Source organism: Epinephelus lanceolatus, chromosome 11 (genome assembly GCF_041903045.1).
Source record: "Epinephelus lanceolatus isolate andai-2023 chromosome 11, ASM4190304v1, whole genome shotgun sequence".
Classification (NCBI taxonomy): Eukaryota; Metazoa; Chordata; class Actinopteri; order Perciformes; family Serranidae; genus Epinephelus; species Epinephelus lanceolatus.
This window is the reverse complement of record NC_135744.1, coordinates 34181773-34193155: the sequence shown is the minus strand read 5'-3', so window position 1 is coordinate 34193155 and position 11383 is coordinate 34181773. Positions and strand designations below refer to the sequence as shown.

Genomic DNA, 11383 nt, shown 5'->3' with positions numbered 1-11383 from the left:
CACTGGGTACGATGCAAGTGACTGCCTCAGTGGCTCTGCTTAGAGTTAACACAAGGCTAAACAGACTAAAATCTAATTGCAAAATTCAAAACAAAAAGCAGTGGCATCATGTCCCCAGAGGTAGAACACAGCTCATGAAGAAATGCCAAAAAATGCCGTTTTGCTGGAGGCAAGGCTGGTTGAAAGTGGACAGATGAAAGCCAAAGGAAAATAAAAGCAGCATACAGGCAGAGAGCTGTAAGCAGAACACTGCTTAGTATGAAGCAGACTTTCTGAGATACAGCAGACCTTGTATATTTATACTTTTTTCTCCACAGTATTTGTATTTATTACAAGCCCTGATTCGGCCCTGCAGCTGGAGCAGATGGTTTGTGAGACTACAGGTTACACTACTACTGGAATCTGTATTCTGTAGAAATCCAGTGCATAGTATCCTGTACCTCATCTGGTCATGCTCGTCTCATGACCTCAGTGTGTGCTTTTCCTATATATTTCAATGGGTGTGACGCATAATATAGCAGGCAAAGATCAATCTTAGTCGAATTCCTGGAAAAAAAATAAATATAAAGTTCATATATTGTTAAGTAAAAAAAGGCAAGACATTGTAGTTACCTCACTTTTCTGTGTGAGGATCTATCCACGGTGCTGAAAGCAGAAGTCTAGCCATATCGCGATGCAAACAGAGGGAGGCGCTGTTGCAAAGCCCAAGACCCAAAACATCACCACTCAGTGCCAGTTACAGCCATTTATCTGGGTTTGAAAGATAGCATTTTCGTTAAGAGATTTTAATTTGTGAAAAGGCTCCAAAAATGAAAACTACAAACGGGCTGCAGTCAAAATGCAAAACTGGGAACAATACAGACAGTTTGCAGCGTGCAAACCAAAATATGTTCTGTATTTACGCATTCAAACTAAAATGTCATGCAAATGGATTCAAGTTGGGGGTCAAACTGCAGCATTGTGAGCGTTTAGCTTATTATAATAATGGCACAAAGATGGATGCAGCAATTCAACAGACTCTGCACTGGAATTTCTGTGAATGCCTAAAACTTTATTTTAAAGAGGGGCATGCGGTTCTTTCACCTCTGGCTGCACCAAGTGTCCACATCTGAATGTAGTGGTGCTAACATTATATTTTATAGACATTAATATACTATGATATATATGAATATAGGGACTTTGTGACAATGGATTTAAGTCTGTTCAATTATTGTAGATAATTCAAAGACTTTTATTTTTTCCCACCAAGCAGCCTGGAATCGCCCCGTAAGCCTCTGCCTCTCTCTTTCTTTCTCTGTGTGTGTGTGTGTGTGTGTGTCTGTGTGTGTGCAGTGAAGACACCACCCAGCTCTGTAGGGGAGGGGTGGCGGTGCGGGAGTGTGGAAGGGAGGGTGAGGAGAAGGAGAGGAGGGGGGGGTGAGATGCTCGTTTCAGCACCGCGGACAGCTCCCGGTAAAAGCAGCCAGCAGCAGCGGGTCGGTCCTCTCCGCTGCTCTGAAAACAAAAGGAGAAAAATCCAAACTGAGATTTATTCTTTTTTTCAAACTCTGGATGAGAACATGTAAGATATATTTGTGGAGTGGAGGACTTATTATTTCAATCCGGAATAGGCGACATATTTGTAGTGACAGACAACAGACAAAACCATTACAGGACTCCCGAGGTTTGCGTGCGCCATCTCCCCGAAGTTTCTCGCCTCTGAAAGGGACTGTGCCTCCTCCCGCCGACCTGCACCGCCCGGAAAATCTGCTGGTGTTCAAGGGGAAGTTGAAGAGAAAGTGACACCACATCAGCACCTTCCTCTGTGTGGACTATATCCTTAAATAAGTTGTTGGACTTTTCTTTTTCTTTAACACACTTCTACTGCGTAATTTTCTGGTCGCGTGCGCGCAAAAGGATTTCTATTATTTCTATTTATTGGATGATACTTGTAGTAGCAAAAACGAAAGCAAGACAAGTTTTGATTCGGCGCAATAGGCATCTTACAGCCTCCACCGGTTCCCCCCTCTGTAATGCTCTTACATTAGCCACTGATGCAAGGCTTTGATGCGCCCGGATACATCTCTCCTCTCTCGCAGCGCTGATTCTTTCCTCCACCAAGTCACCCATCTCGGCCTTCTTTTAATTTAACATTCACAGAGGGACTCCCCGGACTGCCACCCCCCCCCCCCCCGCCCCCTCTCCCCCCCCATTTTCGACAACTGCTAAAGACTGGTAGGCGATAATGGCCATGGATCGATGAAAAACGCTTCTCCACATTGTTGTGAGATGAAGTTGGAGGCCGTGCAGCGACACAGAATAACCGAGGACACAGCTTAGCAACTTTTAACATCCTGATCCGTCGTTTTTTTCCCCTTTTCTTTTCTGTGACTTGCTGTATAGGTGTGTAGCCTGTTTGTAGCTGTTCATGACGGAAACGATGGCGCTGAGTGGAAACTGTAGGACTAACCCCAAAGAGCAAGCATCAGTTCAGAACAGTTTCCCAGATGTTGTTGAATTAAACGTAGGGGGGCAGGTTTATTACACTCGTCACTCAACTTTAGTGGGCACCCCGAATTCATTACTCGGTAAGCTGTTCTCTTCCAAAAAAGACGCATCTAATGACTTGGCGAGAGACCCCAAGGGTCGTTATTTCATCGACAGAGATGGGTTTTTATTCCGGTATGTGTTGGACTACCTCCGAGACAAGCAGGTCGTCCTCCCGGACCACTTCCCGGAGAAAGGGAGGCTCAGGAAAGAGGCGGAGTACTTTCAGCTGCCCGACTTGGTGAAGCTCCTGACCCCTGACGATATCAAGCACAGCCCGGACGACTACTTCCACAGCGACTATGAAGATGGGTCGCAGGGCAGCGACCACCGGCAGTGTCCGCCTCCCTCTCTGGTCCCCGCGGACAGAAAGAGCGGCTTCATCACGGTGGGATACCGGGGGTCGTGCACCATGGGCCGGGAGAGTCAAACCGACGCCAAGTTCAGGAGGGTGCCTCGGATACTGATATGCGGGAGGGTCGCTCTCGCCAAAGAAGTTTTCGGGGAGACCCTGAACGAGAGCCGGGACCCGGACAGGACCCCGGATCGGTACACCTCCCGGTTTTACCTCAAGTTCAAGCACCTGGAGAGGTCTTTTGACATGCTGTCGGAGTGCGGTTTCCAAATGGTGGCCTGCAACTCGTCAGTCACAGCCTCGTTTGTCAACCAGCACACAGAGGACAAGATCTGGTCCAGCTACACAGAATATGTCTTCTACCGTAAGTGACACCTTTGTTTTTATTGCAGCAGGTCAACACTGACGCGCGCATACAAAGTTGGAGTCACCGCTAGAAGGCGCACTTGTGTTACTGGTCCTGTGAGAGAGACAGAGACATCTGGCTGTTGGGGTGGATGGGCGTTTCTAACATAGGACAACCCCTCTTTTGAATGATGTGGGTGTACTGAAGGCTTCACTGCTCCAGACAGTGTGATCAGAGCTGCTTCCACCTGTTTCTGTGACCCGTAGTTTCTGAAATTTGGCCCTACTAGATTTCATTTACAGTTCCATGACAAACACAGAGTGTAAAAGTTCCACTTATCCATGACCTGTGGGTAGCCTGCATCACCTTGGTTATAATGCAAGCACAAACACAGAGTCAAACTGACACGCTCCGTTAGTGTCTGAAGTTCTGTCTGAGCCTTGTGGAGCAAAACCAATTACAGATCACTCCCGGTAATTGGGGTTAAGCCAAGGTGTTGTTTTCTCTCTGGAAGCCATGAAACCTTAGCAGCCAACACATAACTGACAGGCCACTTCATGTTCCGATCCCAGTGTGTTCAAACCTATTACAGCATATTGCAGCATTCGGTACGCTCTTGCAGGCTAGTTTATATTTCATAAGATTTAACCAGATTTTTTATTTTTTTTAAATAATAATTTCACTCCCATCTGAGCCACGGCAATCGTCAGAGCAATGATTTGTCAACGTTTGCCATTTCTCATCTTGGTGCAATTTTCTACTCCACCTCCTGTCTGCTTTCATCCATCCCATCCTTTCAACTTCTTGCATTTCCTTCTGGCTTTTTCCCCTATTCCCTCCCTTCTCTCCATCTTTGCTGCTCACTGGCTGGTAGGAATCTGGCAAGAGAAGTGGTGACGAGATCATTGTGACTTTTAAATTATAGCTTCTGTTAGTTTTTATGAGACAACAAAATAATCCATATTCCTCTATCTGACAGTGTGTAATCTATGGCAAACTGTTTGATAGCTGTTATAAAAGAGACAGAGTGGAAGTGATACTGTAAATGTGCGGGGGTTCCTAGTAGCTGTATAAAATAGTTGGATGTTATGAGACTTTCCTTAATCTGTAGCGATGGCCATTTTTGAGATACCATGAAATATTGTGGAAAAAAAAACAAAAAAGTGGCCTTTAACTATGAAATAAAACTCTTTATTTAACCTATAATAAGACCCACATTATTAATGTCTGAGCACATACTGTAGGACAATGAGTGCCAGATATGTCTTCACCAAAATCAATTTTTGAATCTAACATAACTGTGCAGACGTGCTGCTCCCACAGCTACCACAGTAACACCAATATGTGGATATCTGAGTTAGTGGTTTACTATGTTAAAATCATCCCAAACATTAATACAGATCTAAAGATACACATGAGATACAACAGAACTATTGCTGCAAATAAAACAGGAAAGGCTGCCAACTGTACTGAGATCAGTGTGTCAAGGCAGCTATCATGATATTCGCTAATAATGCAGAGTAAGAGTTTGTACTCTCATAGGCGCAGTGGTTTAAAAAATATGGTTTGTTTGCCCTTAAAAAGGTTGCGGTTGAAGAACGAGTTGTGACACAGAACTCTCTTTGGTAACTCATGAATTACTGATTTCTTTCTAGTTCTAAATTCTTATTCCACCCTTATTTCAGGGTGAGTTAAGATTACAGAGCAGACAATTTTGGCACTTTATGGCAGTTGTAGTTAAGCGGTAGACATGGTTTCATATTTATAGGAAACAATTTTCATTTCAAGGAGAAGGACATCTAACCCAGTTCTTTTTACTGCTGGCTCTGCTGTCTCGTCTCTGTGCCCAAGCGTCCAGATGTTTGGCGAGTGAAAACAGTTACGAGCCGATGTGTAAACAACCTTAAAAGCATAATTTGTAGTTTGCCATACATGTGACTCAAAGAGGACTTGTGTTTGGTGATGTTCTAGCATTATCTGTAAAGTTCTTTACATCCCAAAAAAATATCTTTTATTCATCTTGCTCCAAAATTTCCCTTAAAACGACTGGGATGGGGGCCAGGACCGCTGGTTAGGAGCCACTGAGCTGTGCATTCATCCCCCCCCCCTCCCCACCTTAGGGAAAACCACTGCCAGCCCCATAAATCACATAAGTCAAATGATCACATGGTCACAGAACAGAGCAAGTAAAAAAAGAAAACACATGAGAGTGATTCGCTGGGCTGGCTCCGGGCTAAATGAGCTCTGCATTAATGGCCTGCATGAAGCAGCTACAATGACTGGATGGCTCTTGGCTCTTATAACCCCCAGAAGTAGTGCTAACAAGCCAACTCAAGTGGTGGTGGGGGCTGCTGACACACACGCTACACACACAAACACAAACACACAAACACACACACACACACACACACACAAACACACCTTGCTTATGCAATATCTGGCAGTGTGTCTGTGGGCTGCCTCTGCAGGCCTCTTCTTGCTTACTGGCAAACAACAACTGCTTCCTGGCTTTGTTGACAAATGTTCAGCTTGTTAGAGGGCACACTCTCAAAGGAAAGGGCACAGCGGCAGATGTGTCGGGCCTATATCTCAACACACCCGGTCACACAAAAGCCTGCACGCCGTCCACTTGAGCAGGGGCAAGAGCGCGCACACAAACGCAGGTAACCGGGCATAATCACAGAGGCAGGTGTGCACACATACAAAGACACATGCACACAGGTTCAGCATGCATACACACACACAGAATCATGCAGAGTTTGTTAAATGCTACAGTCACCCAGTGGATTAAATGTAGTCACTGACAGTCCCTTGTTTTTCTGCCTGTCACATTTTTGGCACGCTCCTCTCTCCCCTTCTCCCCATCCTCCCTCTCCCTCGCCTTTCTTGTCTTTTCTCTCCCTCTTCTCCTTTCATGTCTTCTCATTTTGCTCTAGTCAATCACACCCGGCTTTTCTCTCTTGTCTTGGTCCCCGCCCTCCCTCTTTCCAGCTTCATTTTGCTCTGTGCGCCGCAGGGGCAAGGAGCAGCGCGGCGGCACCAGTTGCCTTTACATGCCTCACTGCGCTGTCACACCTCCTGTCTCGCTTCTTATTCATATCTGTGTCTGTCTGCCTGTCCATCTTCATGATTGTTTATTTACCTTCATCTTCAGCTGTCTCATTCTACATCTTAGGCATTTTGTCTGCCTTTGTGTTTGTGCCTCTCCTTATAATACAGAGACGCTATGTTTCTTATTTGTTGGCCCCCGAGTATTAAAGGTCCGACATCTATGGCAACAGCAGCAACAGATTGTACTTCAGAGTATATACCCAAAAAGTATGTCCATATATGTGCATTACTTGTGGTTTGTGACTGTTTTTATGTTCTGGGCATGTTTTAGACAGCATTGATGTTTAGGGAAGTTTCCCTGTTTCAAATTGACAATGCCCCAGTGCACAAAGAAAGGTCCATAAAGAAATGATTTTCCCAGCTTGGTGTGGAAAGATGCGACTGGCCTGCACAGAGCTCTGACCTCACTAAACATCTTTAGGATTAACTGGAATGTCAGCTGTGAGCCAGGTCTTATCCCAACATCAGTGGCCAACCTCAATAATGCTCCTGTGGCTAAGAGGGAGCAAATCCCTGGAGCTTGATTCCAAAATCTTATGGATTCCCAGAAGAGTTGTGGCTGTTTTGGAATCACTGGTGGCGTGGCGGTGCAGTGGTTAGCATTGTCACCTCACAGCAAGAGGGTTACCTGCTCGAACCCTCGGGTGGGGGGAGCCCTTCTGTGCGGAGTTTGCATGTTCTCTCTGTGTCAGCAGGGTTTTCTCCAGCTTCCTCCCACAGTCCAAAGACACGCAGGTGAATTGGTGACTCTTAATTGGCCGTAGGAATCCAGGGTGTACCCCGCCTCTCGCCCAATGTCAGCTGGGATAGGCTCCAGCCCCCCTGCAACCCCAAACAGGATAAGTGGTTACAGAGATGAATGAATAAATAAATGCCCACTCTTCTGTAATGTATGGTGACCAACAAGAGCAAATGCGTTACATCGCCCAAAACATTTCCATTAGGAAGCATTGGTGTGCTTGAGACTTTGTCTTTTAGAATATTGTTAAAGACTAAGGCCAAATGTAAAAAAAGAAACGGAATATTCCTTTTTATGGCACCTCTTTACCGCCGTTGTTTTCCAGTTTAAAAAGACTAAATGGTCAAAAATCCAGCTGTTCCACTGAGCACTCATCCTAGATGCCTCGAGAACTTTCGTTGTGTTGACTGCGTATGCAGCGTTTTCCTGTTGCATTTGTTGTCAGGATTTGTGTGTTGTTAACATTGTGTTGTTTCTGTATTTGCAGCTTGTTTCAATATGTTTTGGCTTTCTGCAGCACATCTCCGTTGTTGAATTTGTTTTGTATTTTTGTTTTGCATGTGTTTTTGAATTAGCGTAGTTTCTGAAACTGCAGAACACTTCTCCTGATGGAAATGTTTTGGATTGTTGTAGGGTGTTTGCTTTTGTTGGCCACCATAGTAATGAGAGGTGCAACAAAATATGGGTCCACATACTTTTGGACATGGGGTGTGTCTACATTTTGACACACTTGATTTGCTGAAAAGTGGATAACATTATTTACAGGATGCTAACATTAGCATTAGTGATTGCAGGTTATCTGCCATTAACCCTAACATTGTTTGCTTTGCGGGTCCATGTCATTGGTCTGACGTCCCGTTATTCCGATATGTGATTATACTAGGCTATACTGTATTTGTGTACCATAGAGCACAAACACAACAAAAGTAGGCTACTGGTCGAGATACAAGTGTCATAGAGAGAAGAGAGTGAAACACCATAACCTCCTGTTATTAACTCTGGGGTCGGGGTTGTATGGGGAGCTCTCTGCGGTGCTGAATGGCTCCCGGCAGGCGTATTTCTGCCTTGATGGTGCGCCGTGACCGGCTCTGGGTCAGCTGGGAAAGGCTTGAGGCGAAGCAGGCTGACAGCTTATGTGTTTGCCACTTTCTTTTTCATTTTAACCCACACCATGATCTTTTCCTGACCCTAACCAAGTGGTTTTTGTGCATAAACCTAACCAGACCTTAACCACAGGGCATCATGATGATTTCGGAACAACGGGACTTCAGAACAATGGGTTTAATATGGTCGGAACAATGGGCTGTCGGACCAATGGGCAGACCCCTGCTCTGCTACCATAGCCTGCTCGAAAGTTAGAAACCCTATGAACACAACCAGCTGTTTGTTTAGGTCATCTGAGCAGGCTCATCCCTTTAGAGTCCAGGTGAAACAAAGAAGGGAACTCTCCATGGGACCATATGTATTTAAAGTAAAGTGCTTTGGTTAAGGGCACATCAACAGTACAGTTTGATTGACACAACTTTTCCTACTTCCACTTACAAGTGATGTTTTCTTGCAGGAAGCCTGAACCAACTTTATCTGTTCAAATCCTCTTTTTGCTTGTTATCTAGAGCCCTGGAATCTACACTCTCCTGATTGGACCTATCAATCTCTTTTCTGTTTGTGGCTATTCAAATTCAAGATGGCCTCTGAAACCCCAGAAGGCAAATGTATTTACCAATTTGTTGCATGGCTGGAGTGACTGATAATTAATCATCACCGCTGACAGTTGGTTCTGTGGTATTCACCGCAGGGCCTGACAGAGCCTACCACAACAAAACCATCGAACAACACATCATCGTCTGTGTGGAAAAAAAAAGGGAAACATTTCAAAAGTCTACTGAGAGGATAGGAAAATCACATTTTTTGGCTCAGGATGTATTTCCCCAGGCTTTCACCTCAGCTGAACATGCCAGAGTGAAGTGTGTGTCATTACAAATGGCCATTTTCATATGACCATGTGTGCTGGTGTGTGACACACTGTGCCATTAGCTTGTTACACACAGATGGGTAACTCCTTGTGTAGCAAATGTGTTTTGGCAGGTGGGAATAAAGGGGCTGTGGTAATGGTCATGGTGTGTGTGTGTGTGCGCGTATGTGTGTGTTAATACGTGATCCATGTTGCACTACCTGAGGCATTTGCACACCCGTTAAGCCGCTGGCTAAACACACCTGCACACCCCCGACCCGTCACACACACACACGCACACACACACACAAACACACATAGGAACACATACACCCACCATATGAAACTACATCACGCTCATCCTGGGAGCTTCTCTCAGCCCAGTCAGTGACGACATTAGCAGCAGCGGTCCCATGCTTCAGGCCTGTAGGAAGTGATTAGCCGAGGAGCAGACAGGCCGTGACAGCTCTGAGGAGAGTCTTGATAGGGACAGCTGCTACCCTGGCCTCAGCTCCACAGGGGAGTCCACCACCACACACCTCAACTCTGCATTATTCAGACTGAGACAAAGAGGAGAGAGAGGGGAGCAGGTGGAGATCACTGTTTGATGTATGACAGAAGAGAAAAATACAACCATTCTTCTTACTACTGCCTCTGTTTCTATGACTACTGGTGATGCTACTTAACTCCTATGCTACAGATTGCAACCAGCTGAAACTTCTCCTGGTTCATACTCCGTCAGTGTTCATCGTTTAGGAGGTTTTTACCGAGAGCCAAATTATCCACAGAGGCCTCTTCCTCTCCAAAATAAACAGCCTCAATGATTTAAACCAGTAAAACACTGAATAAAGCAGTTTCAAGTTACAAATCAGTGTTTCTCAGATGCTGGTTGGCATGTTGGAGATGGGCTGCTAATGTTTGTTCACCTTTTTCACTCTGATAACTTCGGATCCAGACATTCAAGAGGTTTTCACCATGGGCCAAATTATCAAAAAAGATGTCCTCCTCTTCAAAATGAATGGATGCGGTGATTTAAACCAGTAAAACACTGAAAAAAGTGGGTGTTTTTTTTCTTTTTATCATTTCATTATTGATAAAAAAACTCATCCTATTAACTGTCCCCTTCAGTATTCTTCACTAACTGTATCAGACCGTTCAACTGTGGATCTGGATCTCCATTTTGATCTTGAGCCTCATGTTATTGTGTGACACCAATCAAAACAGACCTCTACTGTGGGAATCTCTCAAGGCTTTCATTAGTGGTAAAATTATTTTACATTTGTCTAATGCCAGCAAACTTCGAAGAGCATGCCAGAGGGAAGGCAGATAAACTATACTCAACTAATCAATCACCTTACTCATATAAAGAAAAGATGACACTTCAAATAGAGCTTGATCTTCTGCTAACAGGATAAGCTGAACAACTTCTCCTCCACTCTTGGGGGTCCATGTGCGAACATTGAGACAAGGCTGACTCTTCTCTTGGCCCGCCAATTAAAGGCCAAGATGGCCTAAAATCAAATTACTCAGATACGAGATGAAACGGGCTCTCTTGCCTCGGACCCTGACGAAATAAATAATATCTTTAAGACATTCAACTCCCAGCTGTACACTTCAGAAGGCCCCTATCTTTTTGATCTTTAAGAGGGGTAAATGTTGAACTGTGCATCATTTTGTCCAATCTTGCTAATACCTGTTGCCTTGAAAATACTTACAAAAGTCTTTGCCAACCAATTGGAATATGTCATGCAATCAGTTATTTCTGAAGATCAGACTGGATTTATAAAAGCGAGGTTCTCTTTGTCAATGTCTGAATACTTCTCAGTGTCATTCACCTCCACTACTGAACTGAAGATGATCATTTCTCTCAACGTTGAGAAAGCCCTTGACAGAGTGGAGTGGGCCTATCTGTGCTATTCCCTGTGGCAGTTCGGCTTTGATGCTGGCCTCATCTCCAGGATCAAATTACTTTACTCTTCCCATCATGCATCAGTGTGCACAAACACCCAGCGCTCCCAGCCTTTCCCTCTCTTCTGCAGGATGTGTCAGGGGTGTCCACTTTTCCCACTCCTGTTCGCAATCACTATCGAGCCACTTTTAATTGCTCTGAAGACTGAGAGAGGATTTATGGGGATCCAGGGATGAGAAATAGAACACAAGCTCTCACTATATGCCGATGACTTCCTTTTGTTTGTGCACAACCTTTTATCTATCTCTGCCTATTCTTCCACTTCTGGAATCTTTCAGTGTGCTCACAGGATATTAGTGTAATATATATAAAAGTGAATGATTTACTATCAATAAATTGGCTTTAGAGTTATCACCATCATCAGTACCCTTCTGACTAGCCTACTT

At 44.7% G+C, this 11383-nt stretch overlaps 1 protein-coding gene across 1 annotated transcript in view; it reads left to right on the top strand.

The window, feature by feature from the left end:
* Positions 1-2176: 2176 nt before the first annotated feature.
* Positions 2177-11383, top strand: part of kctd16b (potassium channel tetramerization domain containing 16b) — a 103926-nt gene continuing 94719 nt past the window's right edge. The window contains exon 1 of the mRNA XM_033634550.2: positions 2177-3245. Within this exon, the coding sequence (XP_033490441.2) occupies positions 2408-3245 (838 nt within the window). The 5' untranslated portion in view covers positions 2177-2407. The remainder of the gene's footprint in view (positions 3246-11383) is intronic.